This window comes from Leguminivora glycinivorella, chromosome 23 (genome assembly GCF_023078275.1).
Source record: "Leguminivora glycinivorella isolate SPB_JAAS2020 chromosome 23, LegGlyc_1.1, whole genome shotgun sequence".
Classification (NCBI taxonomy): Eukaryota; Metazoa; Arthropoda; class Insecta; order Lepidoptera; family Tortricidae; genus Leguminivora; species Leguminivora glycinivorella.
In genome coordinates this window covers 7,674,240-7,692,822 of record NC_062993.1, presented here as the reverse complement: position 1 = coordinate 7,692,822, position 18,583 = coordinate 7,674,240, and the positions used below count along the sequence as shown (strand labels likewise).

The following is an 18,583-nucleotide window of genomic DNA, read 5'->3' as shown; positions in this document are numbered from 1 at the left end:
TATTTGACCTTGAAAGTAACGGCTACCAAACCAAGGTCAAATAAGGACGCTGATGTTTGTTAGAATGAGAAAGTTATTCAGCTCTCTCGCTCTTGCTAATAGCAGCGTCGCGTCCTTATTTGACCTTGGACTGTACGATTGCCTGTAAATAAATAAATACTTAAGCGTCGTGACATTACTTAAATTTTAAAATCGGTAAAAAGGAAAGCACTAAATTAAAAAAAAAAAACAAACTTACTTCATTGTGGTTGTGGTGCAGAATGTTTTCGACGTATTTGTTTCATTCGACGCCAAGTTTACTCACCGCTAGTCTCAAATCAAATAAGTTACTAAAGTGATGGCCGTGGCCGACACCGCTTGCGCGTGGTTCCCCCCCACTGTTCGTTCAAATTCTTGGAAATAGAAAAACCGAAATAATTTCGTTCCTGCGAACTGTTCTTTAAAGAACGTATCATTTAATTCCGTTCTTCGGAACGGTTCTCACTCATAAACCGAAATAATTCCGTTTCCGCGAACTGTTCTTTAAAGAACGTATCATTTAATTCTGTTCTTCGGAACAGTTCTCACTCATAAACGTTCGTTCACTGAACGAAAAAGAATACCGGTTAATGGAACCAGAAACGCTAAAATAAAGTTCTCGGGTCAACGTACGGAACCGTTCCGAAAAAAATACCGGTATCCGATCCCTGCTCAAAACTTAAAAAATACTCCATCAAAAATAAATGTTACAAAAATTTTATCCGGTACATTGCCTGAGCTCTAGTCCCAACCTAGTACCAATCCAGATGACAGCTGCACGTATTCGACAACCCGTGATCCAATCCACTATCATTTGAGAGTCAACGTGAAACGTCAAATTCGCCATGCCGAATTGAGCCCCAGCAGAGCTACAAACGGCAGCTCCAATTACAAAACTTAATTAAATTACGGCAAAAACTTAAACAAACATAGACTAGTGAGTATAGTGAGTTAGTGAATGTGGCGGGGCGGCGGGCGGGGCCTCGAGCTCCGACCCACGTACTTAGACCACGCTGTGAGGTCCCGATTGTAATTTATTGAGGCCCCACAGACTTTCGAAAGCCTTATGAAATATGAAGACGCCCCGTTTTTTCGTAAACTAATGCTAATTAAGCTATCTTTGAGCTTTCCTTTCACCGATTACTTTAATTCTGAACTAGCTTTTGCCCGCGGATTCACTCGCGTTAAATTCCAAAATTGGGGAATGTTACATACAAACTTCCACCCTCCATTTTAGGTAAGTGGGGTGTTAGAAAGAGACAAAAAGTAGACTATGTCACTCTCCATCCTCCCTTAAACTATCTTCAATTCTTCATTTAAAATAAATTGAAAAATATAATAGTTTCAATTCGTAGAGGATAACGAATGTTCATAAGTAAGTATTCCTTTCAAAGCATAGAATAAGCAGTTCTCGAGATAGGTATTTAGTAATGTCACAGACAGACAGACGAACAGAGGTCGCACCATAAGGGCCTTAGGCCACCTTTTTGGTACGGAACCCTAAAACACACGTCAATTCGTCGTTCGGTTTTGCCGTGAATAGGGATTGCAATCCGGTCTGATATCCAATCCGGCCGGATCCGGCCGGATTTTGGCCCCAATCCGGCGGATCTTGGCCTTGACGATTAAAAGTACCCAAACAGTAACTTTTTTTGCATGTTTTCAGCATAATATGAGAAATATGATGGTATTTTGCTTCAAGATTAATAAATCAACAGATAAAAGCGTAGAAATCAACATTTTTACCAGGTAACAAGTAAATTTTACTAAAATAATGAGTCGCAAATAAAATTCTTTCGTTCTTTTTAAACTTTCATAGGATAACAAAATTATTTTTACTGTATTGGTTTACAGTATTGCCTATAGAGCTTTTAAGATACAATTGAGAACGGAAATTATAACATTACCTACATGCATTATGAGATAACTATTTAAAAAAACCGGCCAAGAGCGTGTCGGGCCACGCTCAGTGTAGGGTTCCGTAGTTTTTCGTATTTTTCTCAAAAACTACTAAACCCATCAAGTTCAAAACAATTTTCCTAGAAAGTCTTTATAAAGTTCTACTTTTGTGATTTTTTTCATATTTTTTAAACATATGGTTCAAAAGTTAGAGGGGGGGGGACGCACTTTTTTTTCCTTTAGGAGCGATTATTTCCGAAAATATTAATATCATCAAAAAACGATCTTAGTAAACCCTTATTCATTTTTCAATACCTATCCAACAATATATCACACGTTGGGGTTGGAATTTAAAAAAATATCAGCCCCCACTTTACATGTAGGGGGGGTACCCTAATAAAACATTTTTTTCCATTTTTTATTTTTGCACTTTGTTGGCGTGATTGATGTACATATTGGTACCAAATTTTAGCTTTCTAGTGCTAACGGTTACTGAGATTATCCGCGGACGGACGGACGGACGGACGGACGGACAGACAGACATGGCGAAACTATAAGGGTTCCTAGTTGACTACGGAACCCTAAAAAGGATATGTATTGTCTTATTTTACAGTTAACTTTACTCACACGCAAAGAAGAATTAAAAAAAAACTACAGTAAGTAGCTAAATTAAAGTCATCAAGAGTAATTGAACTTAGTAGTATTATTTGCTATTGCGAAAACCACAATCTTACCAGATACCTTTTAAAAATGTTCATAATATTTAAGCTTTGAATTGTTTTTCTATGATTTTTGTAGTAATGTGCCCTCATACTTCTCATATCATGCTGAAAAAGTTGTTGTTCTTGTAGTTCTACGTCACCACAGGGATGCAAAGGGCATTCTCAAGCTCGCGCCATAAAAAAAAATAATGCCTTCCTATCTTCAGCTACCCTCGTGGCCTCGCTCCAGCTCGACCCGGTCGCTCGTAGTTCATCCTCAACGGACCGCTTCCATGAGTTTACAGGGTGCCCGGAGGCTTGCATTTAGCGATTTTGAGCCGAAAGTAATGGTTGCGTTATTTCGTTAGAGGGAACTCTTGGAATTGTGTGCTATCAATGTACTTTTTGTGTCGAGGTTTCTTCACCAATGAGTGTTTGCTGGCATATACTTTATAGGTCTTCATTTCAGATAGTGTTTGGCCAGACAACGCCAAGGATCGACCTCAGTGACATGTAAACGAAACATTTTCGTGTAGCCCTTTGTCACTCTCCACTAGTCCACATTTTGCATGTAAGCAAACAATTGCACACATTTCGCTACAGATTCAAAGACGGAAAGTTTGTCGCGTCACTTGAGCACATTTTTTGACTTCCAAATGGTCTAGGCAAAGAACATCATCATCATCATCATCATTCCCTTGCCCTTTTCCCATTATTTGGGGTCGGCGCAGCAGATCATCTTCCTCCATTTCTCTCTATCAGCCGTCATTTCCATACTAATACCTTTCACACTCATATCGTTGTTCACACATTCCATCCATCTTTTCTTAGGCCTTCCACTACCATTGTATCCATCCACTTTCATACTATTTACCACTCGTTTTATAACATTGCTTTCATCCCTCCGCATTACATGCCCATACCATGCTAATCTACTTCCTCTCAATTTCTCTGTCACTGGCGCTACTTTCAGGCTTCCTCTTATATACTCAATATCTGGGCGACCGAGCTTCGCTCGGTTCTATTTTAATATATGACGTCTTTAGATTAAAAAAAACTCTTATAAATACAAAAACAAAAAAAAAGCCAAAAAACAAAAACTTAATTTCTGGCCGAGATTCGAAACCCTGACACCTACGATCTATCTGCGTACATTAGACCGACCTCGTACGACTGAGCTAAGCGGAATCGATGCGCGCGCGGCGAAATTAAGGACCATATTTTACGTTTACAAACGCGAAAGAAAAACTCATGAAAACTCGAAAATTCGCGTTTTCCGGGATCTAAGGCTACGCTAGATCGATTTTTCACCCCCGAAAACCCCCACATAACAAATTTCAGCGAAATCGTTAGAGCGGTTTCCGAGATCGTCGGTATATATAAATAAATAAATAAATAAATAAATAAATATACAAGAATTGCTCGTTTAATAGTATAAGATTCCGAATCCTATCCAGTCTTGTCACACCACACATCCATCGCAACATTCTCATTTCATTCACATGCAGTCTTCTCTCATCATTCGTCTTGGTGGCCCAGCACTCACTACCATACAGGACGACAGGTCGGATAACCGATTTATAAACTTTCCCCTTCAGCCTGAGAAAGAACGTACGTATTAAATTATTTTTTGATTGAAAATCAGGCCGGATTGCAATTCCCTGTTGAGCTACGTTCAAATGTTAGCATAAATTTAATTTTTTGGCACTATTCTAACATATTAAATTACATCACCGGATCCGGTACCGGATCCGGCGAATTTCACCGGATCCGGTACCCTGAAAAAATCACCGGATCCGGCCGGATTACCGGATCCGCCGGACCGGATTGCAATCCCTAGCCGTGAAAGACGGACAAACAAACAATAGACACACATCATACTTTCCCATTTATAATATTAAGTACCTATGGATTATTAGATTAGTTTTATTGCGCTCGTGAACATTTGGTGTAGTTTCGTGAAAGCGTATCTTTGTAATGTCGTGTCGGTTCATGGGTGACGGTCGTGGCGGCTGTAATCCGCACGTCACGATGCCATTTGCTGGATTCATTTGTTCACATAAAGGTAGAAGTGGAATAGAAATATGCGTAATTCGAGTAATTAGATTACATACTTTTTCCGAAACTGACTATCTCCAGAAGAGTCAGTAAAATAACAAAAGAAAGATCAGTAATAACTTAAGTAAACGAGAGTGGGTAGTTCATAAAGTTACGTAGGTATTTCAGTAGGTCTTACTGTATAAAAGTGGCGGAGCGTCGATACAACTCGATTCCCAACGGGTTCCCTAAAATTCTCTAGTATCTGTAGAAGTCAGATACAAAACAGATTCCAAAAACCCCTCCGGCTTTACCAACGAAAATTTTCACGCCCCGCAACTGCTGTATAATATATATTTAACAACAATATATACAATATGAAACTTAATAATACACATACATGCACAATTGCACATGTAGGTATGTATGTATGTGTATTATTAGAACTTAATAATAACTATACAAAAACTTAACTAAAACATAACGAAATACATGAAAATAAACTTATGATAAATAAAAATAACACTAACAGGTAAATGAAAAACTTAATGTCTGCCGACCAAGGTCCCATCCCACTGCAATCGCCGCAAACTCGTAGTCTCGCAATAAAGACGAGTATTTGCGGCGCTTGAGTAGGTAGTTGGAGTCTACCAAGTTTCCAGGGCACCAGTGTTGCTCCGTCAGGTCGCTTGCCATCGTCTCTCATCCATGCCCGAGAATGGCAGGCACATAGGTACGTCTGTAAAAGCCTAATTCCCTTACTCATAAACGTTCACTAAAGTTATCAAGCCGATAAAGTTCGTTTGTCCCCTTCTATCACGCTGTATAATACGTCGGAAAAGGACTGTAAAAAAACTTTATCGGATTGATAACTTTAGTGTACGTATACGTAAGTATGTTTATGAATAAGGGGGTAAAACTATATTTCGGTAAGCACACCTCGTGAGCGATTCTGAATGGGGTCCAATAGGCAAGTTGCGTGGGCAGTGCAGTTACATTTAAGTATTTATCAGTTTCCAATTACACTCCCACTCTGTTCCTCTAATTTTAGTTCACGGAATTGGATCTTACGATTATTGAGGCCTTCAATGATTTATAATCACGTAATCGGAATTTGATAAACGCACTTTGGTTTTAATATTCCGAGTTTCGCAAGACAAGTAAATAACGATATTAAACAGATTCTAAAGGGCAGAGGGTATTACGCGGGCAGCAGCCGCAGTTAGAGTTGAATGAGCTATAGTCATTACAAAATTTAGGAAATAATTAGGAAACTTCTTACGTAAAAAACGTACATAAGCTTTTGCAGTTAAAAATAAAAACGAAAGGGTAGGTACCTACATACATTCTCTTCTTCTTAGCCGTATCAATGGCTCAGGGAAGTGACGACTGTGGAGTGGACACCCCTCACCCAGTGCTCTACAAGTCACTTTATTCGGGACCCAATGCATGCCGGCGCCTGCAATGTAGCTTTTTGTCATAGATATCCTATATCCTTTATAATATAGCTTTCTGTCATTAGCCAAAGTTGCCTACATGTTGTTGTGCTGATACGATTAACGGGATTTCATTTCATGAAAACTCGGAGGATTCCAATAATTTTCCTTGTGTACCTTGTCCCAACATTTTATCACAAGTTGGGTTTTGTGATTAAATACGACATCTAGCGTAGGCAAGTTTAACTATTTGAGTATCTCTACTTGACACTAGATGACGCTAAAAATAGTTTCGCCAGCGTCATCTAGTGGCGAATAGCCAAACTATTTATTTTTACAACTGGCAATATTTTTAAGGCTATTTGAGCCACATTGAAAAATGCTCATTTTAAGTTACCTGCTTGCTTTAGAACTGTAATTTCATTGGGTAACACCGATGAGTCAACTGTCAATGTCATTAACACCGAGCGTGGATATGTTGTGTTTATTAATAAATAAACAACAAAATTGTATTATTCCTATGAATTAAGTGATAACATTTTGATAATTTACCTTGAATTTGTTCTTTTGATCATGAACAATCAACTAATCAAAAAAATAATCGACATCAACAACGAATCCTGTCCAGAACTGCTTTACCAAAATCCGCTCCTGGACAAAAATATTACGGACGCGCTCTCCAAGAGTTTTATAAAGATTCTCAAGATATCTAATCAAAATTCTACTTCGAATAATAATGTGAGACTATCTATACTAGAAAATATTCGGAAAATCTGCAAGACAGAACCAGAGGGGCACTCCCAAGTGGACGATCGTTTTACTGAGTTTTTAACGGAATTTTATAAAAGCGACATTAGTGCACGTACGAATGATACCAGCGAATCTGTGGATAAAAAGTTGGATGCATTCCTCGTAAGAAAACTTACACATATGGATGTAAACTCTAGTTTTCAATCATCAGTAAATCCTGAAGTTATTCAAGCTTTGATCAATTTGAATCAAAATGGAGTCTACCTTGAAACATTAGCAAAGGAGATAATCCACTGGAATGTAGAGAGCGAAAGATATACAAATGTTTTAAAAGAATTGTGGGATCATAACACTAGTGGTTCAACACTTTTAACCAATGATATTTCAATTAAAATGAAATCTCAAATAGAAATGCTGGTACTAAATATTTGCAATAATTTGTTTGAAAATAGAGACCAGGATATCCAAGATGTTTTGAAGACTAATAAAGACTCAACAGTACTTCTACAGAAATGTTTAAAATCTACTCAGTGTTTTCAAATGTGCAGTGGTATCCTGAATTTTTTATTTATCATGACCAATTTTGACCCTGAGTTGCAAAAATTCATTCCAGAATTTGCTAAATATGTCAAATTAAATTGTTCTTTTGATACATGTTCTTTGTATCCATTTCACCTTAGTTCTTTAGTTATATTACTTGACTTTGAATTGAATGAGCTGCCTGACCATTTGAAAGACAAATATGTTCAACCAACACTTAGCCAGTTACAGAAACTACATAAGCAAAGTGAAAATGATTTAATTTTATTATTATCTCATTTTCCTCAGTGGTTTGATATTTACTTTTGTAAGGAAAACTTGTAATTTTTATATTAATATATGTGTAAATTAAGTCATAGAATTAAAACTTGACACTGCTAGTCTCGAGGCGATGTAAGTTATAATCAAATTAAACAATACTTCTACTAATTTCCAGTTTTTAATCATAATTTAAGGAACATCCTAAAATTACAAAAGAAGTCAAACAAAAAGCAAAACTTAATTTTCTTACTAACAAAAAAAGAAAACAAAAACAAATTGAAAACATTTTTAGTAAACAAATTGGTAGTTCTTACTTAAATCCACCTTGGTAAAACTACCTCCTTTAAAGATATTTATTTATAGTATTGACTCCAAGCCCCGGCCAGCAGAAACACTGACTTCAGTGCATAAAATAGTTGCCCATGTTAAATATTCTGAGGTTTAAGGCCCTATGGCAATGAAGTTTGGAGATCCCTGATTACGCATTACTTGTGCAGGTGCCAGTGTGGGGTCCCACATGCATTTTTTTGCAATGCATAACCTATGAAATGTACCCTTATGCTTTATTTGTTTCCTGTTTAGGCAGAATGAAAGCTCTTTTAAAACCTAAACTAACCAATTTTGGTAACAACCCTTCTTGGCCCCAAGTTAATTCTTCCACCTCTTTACAGTATGAGAAATCATCTTGTATGACACCCTTGACTGTCCTATGCTTCCAACTACGGAAGTGTTTATTCAATGTATCCCAAAAAGCGAACATTATGTTGCAAACTCCACAATGGTACACATTTGGGCGAACCTGCAAACCAAAAGAAGATACTTTAGCTGCATAATTTTCATCTTTGTACTAACATTATACTGGTAATTTATTGACAAATAACTATCACTTGCCTCTCTAATAAATTCATCCTCAATTGAAGTTATAATCTCAGAATTATAAAAATTATTTCTGTGCATTTCAGAGAGACAATGTTTCTCATAATCTGTGATTTTATATGTTTTGTCACACGCATAACACATGAATTTCTCACATTGAGGATTATTGATCTTACAAACAAGTCCTAAGGAAACCACATCAATAGCAACCTGTTTGTTAAGACTCAAAGAATGCGATTCCTTAGAAAAAGTAACTGTCTTTACAAAGTCCTTCATATTTTTGGTTTTATATTCCGGCTTGACATGAGGTTTGCCATTCTTTAAATCTAGTTGTGCCATGTGAACATACCCATTGATATGCTCTGTAAAGTTTTTCATATGAGCAGACATATATGTGCCACAAAGTGAGCAGTAACCTTTATCCCCAGGAAATACCAGCTTGATATAATTCTCCCTCCCAAATTTGGCTAACTCAGCCCTTAATTTGCCATGATCATAGATTTCTTTTTTAGATCTCCTGATTCTCAGAGACTTAAAGACCATTTCCATGTCCACTGGAGCCGGTTTAATATTGTCTTTATCTGTTATGTTGTGAATTTTCTTATGGTCCATCATAAATTTGAAGTTTATATTCACATAGGCCGTACAAATCTTGCATGTGGCCACTTTATTTTCCAGATCAATATCAAAATAGTCTTTTTGAGTATTAATAAGTTTAATTGCCACCTCCAGTTTCTTTTCCTGATAAGATTTAGAATTTTTCACATTATGTTCCCTTGCCTTTTCCATATGAAGGTCATCCTTCCAGTGTTCATTCTTAGATTGCATTTGGAATGTTGTCTTACATAGGAAGCAGTAACCCTTGTCCTTAAACTGAAAAATGTATCATTTAGATGTAAAATAAGACTTTTATAGTTTTTTACTAAAGGGGATTTTCACAGTGCAATGGCAAAAGAAATAAGCAATAAGCATAACTAAGATAAGTATAGCAACAAATAAAAACTTACCTCCCTGTAAAACAAGCCTTCTTCATTCATTACAATCTTACTTTGAATCATAGTTATCATGTGGTCCGAGCATGAAACATGTTTCATAAAATGATCCACAGCAACATCACAGAATACACACTTTGAATCAATTATCCCATACCACTCTTTATTAGGAATCTTAATTGAACTTTTCTCCTTCCCTATAAAAGTTATACCGGACTCTCTTTTACATAGTGAGGTACGGAGTTCTACTTCTGGCTCGGCTTTACGTTTTTGGTGGTATTCATCCTGTACATGCTTTTGTATTTCCGAAATGGTACTTAAAATCTGGTTACAATGCTCACAGAAGTACTTATCATCGATCTGTGGATAGAAATTTAAATTAATGTTTTTATATTCAACAAGTGGTTTGCCACAAATTAAAGTAATACCTTAAAAATGCGATCCCTCTTAAACTTCGGCATAGGGCTCAAGTCCTTGACGCTTTTCCGGTGTTTCTCCCATCGTAAGTGCTTCTCCAAATCATCTATTGATAGAAACGACTCCTTGCACAGCAGACAATGGTGGTTCAAGTCTCCAACCAAAATGAAGTTCTTGGAGTATTTGTCCATATTAGCAACAAAAGAAACCTGGATAAGTGGTAACGTTCTAAATAATTTTTCCCTAATTCATTAGGAAAAATATCGGGGGTAGAAGATAGAATACATCTCAAAACTTGAGGGCAGTTTCTCTGTGAGATTAAATTTTTAGTTCCGTATGTATTCCGTAGTGCGAACTTTGGCGGCACTTGAAGACCGTTCACTGAAAGTTGCCACATGTAACTTGACACCTTTGCTCTAAAATTATTATAAATGTAATTTTGTCAATGAAGCACAAGTAATAATTTATTAGAATCTTTTTCGCAAAAACAAAATTATGACTAAAATAATGTTTACTTTTATCCAGTACGTTTTTATGACAAGTAGCCACGCGGCGGTGGCAAGTAATTACATTTTTATTGTTGGCAACTTGACATTTTGGCAATCTAAACATAACGTTCCAGTTTAACAATGGGTTGCTAATTTCTCTCACGTCAATATTGCTTACAAAACAATATTCAAGGAATTCATCTTTATAATACTATTGGAAGTCGATCACAAAATGTAATTTGATATGATAAAAAATTAGATACGAAGGAAATGATGGTATCGTTTATATTGGCAGATGTTACGAACCGCGGCGCACATTAAGGTTATGCGTTAACTGGAACGGAATTCAATGGCCGGACGACGCTTGTTGTGGATTTTCTAAATTTTTATTTGAAGGGTTTAGTATTTCGTGTAATTCAACGAAATACTTTAAAAATCTTGTATGCGTACCTTGTCAATACTTCAAACAATGTAACTTTGACAAAACGCAAGACGTGGTTGCTTAACATCAGTTAGTCGATCCGGCACAGTGGATTTTGGATTAGCTTGGTATAAATTGAAAATGAGTAAAAGACGTCGTGCTTCGTCTGGGGCTAGCCGTGGAGCTGACGGAGATGACAGTGATGATGGAGTGGAACACACTCCTGGGCCTCCGCCTTCGCGTAAAAAGAAAAAGCTCGATCCCGTAAGTAAAACAAATATACGTTTTGCCGCGCGGCATACCTCAAATATTAACTAATCATGTAATGGAAAGAACTGCTAAACTATATTTAAAATACAGATTCTGTATGATGGCAGTAAGTCGTGTACATAACATTAGCATCATCCATTGAGTAATTATAAGGCATCATCAACAGTTATTTAGGTCATAAATTAACTTTATTGAGATTTTCAGAGTGAAATGTGCCAACAACTATATGATACCATCAGAGGTTTCAAGAAGGATGATGGTACATTACTGTGTGACTCCTTCATTCGTGCACCTAAGAGACGTCAAGAGCCACAGTACTATGAAATAGTGTCGCAACCTATTGATTTGCTAAGAGTGAGTTGTATTATTATTTTTTTTATTATCAGATCAGTGGAAAAGGAGGCCGGCTCAGTGGGCCTTGGCTGGGCACGCCTGGAGGAGGCCGCGTCGGACCAGGAACTAAGAGCCCTATGCCCCTGATGGGGGACAACAGGATATAATCATCATCATTATCAGATCTATATGGTTAAAAAACAAGAAGTAAACGAAGTTCAAGCCTTCTTGCCAGCGCCTATCTGTAATTGCCCATTGGATCGGATTACAAAAAAAAAAACAAATGTCATTGGTTATGTCTGCCAGCAAGACCAATTTCAAATGAAGGTTAAAAAAACAATCATAAGCATCAAATTTTGTCTATGAAAATATCCAATAGATGCCAGTTTACTAAGAGTTATTGTCATTGCAGGTGCAACAGAAGCTGAAAATGGACAACTATGAAGACCTTGATGAGCTCTCGGCAGATATAGAGTTGCTTGTGAACAACGCTAAGGCATTCTACAAACCTGACACTGTGGAGTACAAGGATGCTATTGAGCTGTGGAAGCTGTATACACAGACTAAACATGCTTTGGAAAATGGTATGAACTGTTTTTTGGCTACAACTTTGTAGGCCCTTTCTAGTCCATTCATAAACATAGACATAGAAAAAAGAAATATTTTAACATCACATTTGAACATACAATCTTCAAAATTAAGAACTACAAAAACAAACAGCCTGATATTAAAAGGGGAACTATGCAGCATAATGTTATCAGTATATTATAATTTACTGCAATACTGGTTTTATATTGGGTCCTAGCGTAAAGTAAAAAAGTATTGTAACATATGGGTGTTTGCTAGTGTCTGTGTATGTGTGTGTGATCGAATTGAGTTCAGTGAGTTTTAAGATCTTTACATTATTCCTTGGGAGTGATAGGCTGCTTTGAGTACATCAATCAAATAAAAAGAAATTTGATTAACTGAAATAAAGTTAAAATTCTAATGCTAAAAAGTTGTACACCAAGTTTTGGCAGTAGATTGCCAAAAACTCTGTTCTCATTTTACATCATTTTAGACAGTTTAAACATGACTATGAAAAACCTGAAACATTTTCCATTTCTTTTAGGTGAGGAGGTGAAACCCCCAAGAGTCTCCCGGACTGGCTCTCTGTCCCGTCGGTCTGACATAGCTGAGGATTTGTCTGAAACATCCACTAACAATGAGGAGGACAATATATTTGAAGAGCTTTTTAATGCAGTAAGTACCTATAGTAGTTACCAATAGCCACCATTGACCAAGCAGCCTCGCGAGGCAATAGCCGGATCCACACTGCATGCACGTTTGCCTCACCCGAGCAAGTTTGCTCGGCAAGATGGCAGCCACTCAGTCAGCTGTTCAAAGTAGTTCTGCACGAGAGCATATATTTATTGTGAATCGTGAAAAGCCGGGTCCACACAGAGCGAGACAATGTGCTCACGCAGCAAACGGCTAATGCAGACGTGCCTCAACAGAGGCAGGTTGCCAGGCCGATCAAAACGCGCGCATGCCTCGGCTGAGGTACGTCTACATAGCACGCTTGCCGCTTGAACACATTGCCTCGCGGCGTGCTTCGCTCTGTGTGGACCAGCCTATTTAAAAGAAAATGTGAGATCCACGAATTAGGTGCCCAATGAAGGTGTGCGGCCAGTGTGGCTGGCTAATGTCTTGCAAAACGTCCATGCTCACGTGGACCCGGCTATTTGCCGCACGAGGCAATTGCCTCGTATTGCTCACTCGGTGTGGACACATCTAACCTACATTTTCTTACATCATAGGTCATGACAGCAAATTCGGAAGGCCGCTCCCTCTACACAGCCTTCCAGTTCCTTCCCTCCAAGCGGCGCTACCCCGAGTACTACCGCGTCATAGACACGCCCATAGACCTCAAGACCATAGCCCAGAAGATCCAGGCTGGAGAGTACACCAATCTGAATGAGATGGAGAGAGACTTGTTGCTGATGGTTCGGAATGCTTGTCATTTTAACGAGCCGGGGAGCAGTATTTATAAGGATGCTAAAGCTTTGAAGAAGGTTCGTTCAATGCTCGTTGTTTTTTCACATGAAATAAATACACAATGAAAAAAAAATTCATTACCCTTTCGGTACAGATGGTGCTTTTTGCCCGCGCTGGTGCAAAGTGATGTGCAAGTTGCGGAAACTTTCCAAAAAAATCTTAAATTTCTTGAAAAATTCACGAAAAATAAAGGGAATTTAAATTTATGAAATGGAAAGTTTCCACCCATACAATTGTCCATACAAAGTATGGGAAGTTTCCGAAGTTTTCCTATGTGAAATTTTAGCATTTTGGAAACTTTCCGTCGGCACATCAGTACTGGTGCACCACGTGGTTTATTTTTATTTTTTTTTGTCAGGTCGAAACTTTAGATAGCCATTTGTACTGAAAAATGTAAAATACACGTGCGAAAAGGAAATTCGTAACTCATGTTGATTTAAAACACTTCTTTCGGAGCAAATACTGTCGCAGCAGCGGTCCTATACTAAGCCTAAAGATTTAGCTGTTTTATTTATTTTTCATTTCTGTGTGGACATGGTATGTATCTAAACCTAATTTTATCGATATTTAAGGCAGCGTCCCCACTTAGGCGTCGTGTGTCTCGTGGGCGTGCGCGGAACGAACGTCCGGCACGCCGCCTGAATGTAATTCAAAAAACGTCTCACTCGACGCCTATGTGGGGAGCGTCGAAAAGCACAATAGTTAATAGTACTGAATGATGTAAGGAATCTAAAAGGCATGTCTAAACTTGTAATATTCTTATCCATAGATAATCCAAGTACGCAAGCAAGAGTTAGACCAGCATCATAGCCGCAGTGGTCCTGCAAAGACTTCGGAGCGAATCCGCAGTAAAAGAACCTCTCGCATTGGCCCCGTGCCTTCCAGTAGTGCCCTGGCTATTATGGACCCGCCAGGCTCTGATGCTGAAGTTGTCAAGGTAAGCTCTGTTGCTATGTTCAAACTACACAATCCATTCTTATGTTATTTCTTTTATATATTTACTGCTACAATACAGTTGCCAAGATGTTGATGTGCACAAAGACACTTTCTATTTCTGATTACTTTACGGCAATCTACAAACAACTATTTTTATTCTCTAGCACTCTGAAGACAGCGCTGGTGAAAGTGAAGATGAAAAAGGTGAAAATGAAGACTCACCACAGTGGAAACTTCTCGAAACCGTCAAGAGTCAGACAGGACCCAACGGTAATTTTGTTTAACTAATTTTAATATACATAACTTCATCAATATGGATTAAATTGACTTGATATTGTGTGATATTTCGCACTGCAACCTCGTGGGTCCTTGACTTCACTTCCAGAGGTGTAACATGAGTTGCCAATCCTTTAAAATCGTGTAAACTCCATTTGTAACCCCTTTAACGACACGCAACGCGTATCACGTACGGCGTGTCATCGTGAATCTTGTCGAAACACGAAAATTGATAGCCTATTATCCCATCAGGGTACGTAGCCAAATGCACAAAATGCTTTTAACAATATTGCTATTGTAGCCAGATATATCTGTCACTCATACGTATTGGCGCGACAGAGACAGACTGCATGTCGATTGGAATCTGGCGTCAACGAATGTCATTTCGGATAGGCCGGCAGTTGAAGTCTTTAGCGTCCAATCCCTCAAGAAAGTCCCGGATCCATCTAATAAATTATTAGTGACAAAGACTCTCATATTCCCTAGGTACACCAATGGCCGAAGCATTCTGGAAGCTTCCGTCCCGCCGCGCTTACCCCGACTACTACAAGGAAATCAAAAACCCCGTGTCCCTCAACCAGATCAAGAATAAGATCAGGAAAGGCGGCTATGGCACTTTATCAGAAGTAGCTGGGGATATGAACATCATGTTTGAAAATGCTAAGCAATATAACCAGCCTACGTCGCGGTTGTATAAAGATGCTATGAAATTGCAGAGGTATGTGTATGTTCAACTTTCGTATGAATATCGGTTTTTTAAAGAAACAACACTATTTTGTCTTTAGCTTCCGGTGTGTTTAGCCCGGCACTAATCATTTCCGGTAGCCATTACCACACATTTTTTTTCGCTCTCGATCTAACTTGCGAACGCGTCGCTGCATTAAAATTGCCATTTATTGCTAATTAAATAGTTAAAGTCACATTTTCCCAACAATTATCGTTAAATTAAGTTTAAACTCAGTGCTAGTCACATTATCAAAGTGGACAGGAAGAAAGCTCTGCTCCAAGAACAGTTCTGGGCTCGAGGAGACGGTAAGCCGGGCCCGCACGTGCGCCTTGCATACCAAGGCTGATGGTAAGCGAGCTGAAACCAATCCACTGGAACCTCATGCTAAAAGGTATGTGACATATGCACTGTTTTTTCCCAGTAAGTGTTTGTTTAAATCTCTAAAATTTCGAGTTATCTTTGTCAATTTCGTCTTAAAGATATTTTATTAAATTACAGTCCGCTCAATTAGTTCATCATTAAACATTTGTTCCTTCGGCCGGATCCGTTGAAAAGTTACCTATTTTTAGTAAAATATCAAATTTGTCGTGTCGTAATATTTTTCTAATAAATTGGTGGGTAAAACTTTAATTCTCGATTCGGTTAATGGCTGACCGGAAGTGTGACTTTTATAGTAGAATTTAGTTAGGTTGGTAGCAGTGTGACAGTTCGTTCAATCCGCTCATCTCGTTCGGTCTTAGTCTATGCTTTGGTGTATGGCAACAATTCGGTTGTCATCTCATCTGTCATTGTCAAAGTCAACAAGTTAATTTTATTGAGTAACGTAAACTGTTTATTTATATTTTCGTTCTCGTTTTTCGATAAATCAACAGTGATTATTACGTGAAAAATGTCGGACATTGATGTGAGCAATAGAGACGTTGACATGGATAGGGTTGAACGCAATTACGCGGTTATGCGGTTAGAGTTAATCTTTGATTGTATAGATTTAGAGGGTTATGTCGCGGCCGACTTAAACCCAATAGTTGAAGACTTTCATCGTGCCCAAAAGGCTATAATGAAGAAAACAAAGGATGTAAATACGGAGTTCTCGGTTACTGTCGATTTTGAACAAAAAGTAAAGTCAATCTTGACAAGGTTAAGGAAAGCTGAGCCTGTCATTACAAGCAAACATGAAACTGTTGACAAACATGATAGTAGTGATAATAATTCAGCGAAGTTACCTAAAATTGTTGTGAAACCATTTGATGGCTCCTTGCACAATTGGTTGTCATTTAAGGAACTCTTTGATTCCTTAATTCATAAAAGGAATATTTCGAACATTGAAAAGCTGCATTATCTTATGACATCGTGTCAAGGTAAGGCTTTAGATTTGATTAAGAATTACCCAATTTCGGACAACAGTTACATGGATGCTTACAATGCTTTAAACAAGTTTTACAATAGAAAACGGCAAATTGCCTTTGGGTACTATGAAAAGATTTTACTTTGTGAACAGGTGAAGACCAAGTCTTCAACTGAATTAGAAAAAGTTCATCGTGTTTTTAGAGAAACATTACAAGTGTTAGAAAGATTCGACTTACCCGATAAAAACTTTATGTTATTTCATCTGTTGTGGGGAAAATTGGACAAGGCGACTCGGGAGGCCTTCCTCCTCGAGTTCAATTCCAATGAAATTCCAAAGTTTGAATTGCTACAAGAGTTTGTTGAAAAACAAGTCCGCGCTCTGGAAGTAACGGAGGTTAAGCCCGTAACAAGTGCCATTAAAGGTAAAGGCAAGGTAACACTAGTTGCCACACAACAAAATATATGTGTTTTCTGTACTGAACTGCATAACTTAGAAAATTGTAAAAAATTTAAAGTTTTAGACACTTCGGAGCGGTTCAAGGTGGTGAAAAACAAGGGCTTGTGTGTTTGTTGTTTCTCCAAAACTCATAAAGTTAAACAATGTCGATCGGATTGTCGGTGCAGTATATGCGGTTGTTCCCACAACACTTTATTACACTTTGGAAAAAGGGAACCGGCTTCGCCAGAGGCTGAACCAGCACCTCAGCCAACGGTGAGCGGTTTAAATAGCAAAGTGACTTTGACGTCGGTCCAAAGTAATGGATTAGTTTTATTTGCTACTGCTCGGGTAGCTGTTCGGGATAGTTCAGGTAATTATCAAATAGCTCGTGCTCTTTTGGACGGTGCTAGTGGTGTCAATTTTATTTCCCATGACTGTGCTCGAAGATTAGGTTTACAGGTAGATGATACTAGCGAGCCAATTACTGGAATTGGACTATCTGAAGTTGCACCTAAGGGTATGTTATCATGCTCTGTTAAACCTATTGGATCAGAAATGGTTAATTTTGACTTCCAAGCGTCAGTGCTTCCAGTTATCTGTCCGGAGCAACCATACTATAGAGTCAATACATCGGAATGGCATCACATTCAAGGTCTACCTCTCGCTGACCCTGACTTTGCGAAGCCGGGCCCAATAGATTTACTCTTAAATGCAGAGATCTTTGCATCTTCCATTTTAAGTGGTAAAAAGGAGGGCCGGAAGGGGCAGTCAAAGGCTTTGGAGACTGTTTTCGGATGGGTTCTGATGGGTGACTGTTATGCCTCTCGTACACAATCTTTCACTAATTGTCGGAAAGATTGTTTTTTCGTGTCGAATGCTTCACAATCAAACTTGTCGCTGTCGTTGGATGATTCTCTTAAAAGGTTCTGGGAACTAGAAAATATTTGTGGTCCGAGTAAACCTATCTTGTCGAAAGAGGATCAACTATGTGAAGATAACTTCCGTGCAAATTATTGTCGCACGAGTGAAGGCCGGTTCGAGGTACCTCTACCTTTCGTCGATCCTTCGAACAAGCCTACCTTTTCGCACACTCGTGAAATTGCAATGCGGAGATTTTTTTCGTTGGAACGCAAGCTTACAAAGCATGCGGATTTTCGTAAAGCTTATGCCTCCTTTATGGAAGAGTATGAGGTCAGTGGTCATATGGAGCAGGTTGCGCCGCCTGTCTCTAGTGTCGGGAATTTTAATTACATCCCACATCATGGTATTTTGCGCCCCGAATCTGTCAGTACACCTCTGAGAGCCGTTTTTGACGCAAGTTGTCGTGACAGCAATGGGATTTCGCTTAATGATACACTACTAGCTGGACCTAAGTTACAAAC

At 38.4% G+C, this 18,583-nt stretch overlaps 2 protein-coding genes across 2 annotated transcripts in view; one reads left to right on the top strand and one right to left on the bottom strand.

The window, feature by feature from the left end:
- Nucleotides 1-7,813: 7,813 nt before the first annotated feature.
- Nucleotides 7,814-10,291, bottom strand: LOC125238475. Its single transcript, XM_048145836.1, has 4 exons — nucleotides 9,939-10,291; nucleotides 9,526-9,870; nucleotides 8,534-9,391; nucleotides 7,814-8,441 (listed from the first exon to the last, which is right to left on the bottom strand). Exons 1-4 carry the CDS (start codon nucleotides 10,116-10,118, stop codon nucleotides 8,199-8,201), a joined length of 1,626 nt encoding a protein of 541 aa, XP_048001793.1. The 5' UTR covers nucleotides 10,119-10,291; the 3' UTR covers nucleotides 7,814-8,198.
- A 396-nt stretch (nucleotides 10,292-10,687) lies between these two features.
- LOC125238485 (protein polybromo-1) overlaps nucleotides 10,688-18,583 on the top strand; it is a 48,143-nt gene continuing 40,247 nt past the window's right edge. Inside the window, exons 1-8 of the mRNA XM_048145847.1 lie at nucleotides 10,688-11,100; nucleotides 11,311-11,460; nucleotides 11,852-12,023; nucleotides 12,551-12,681; nucleotides 13,239-13,493; nucleotides 14,246-14,413; nucleotides 14,577-14,682; nucleotides 15,175-15,406. Coding sequence (XP_048001804.1) covers nucleotides 10,978-11,100; nucleotides 11,311-11,460; nucleotides 11,852-12,023; nucleotides 12,551-12,681; nucleotides 13,239-13,493; nucleotides 14,246-14,413; nucleotides 14,577-14,682; nucleotides 15,175-15,406 — 1,337 coding nt within the window. The 5' untranslated portion in view covers nucleotides 10,688-10,977. The remainder of the gene's footprint in view (nucleotides 11,101-11,310; nucleotides 11,461-11,851; nucleotides 12,024-12,550; nucleotides 12,682-13,238; nucleotides 13,494-14,245; nucleotides 14,414-14,576; nucleotides 14,683-15,174; nucleotides 15,407-18,583) is intronic.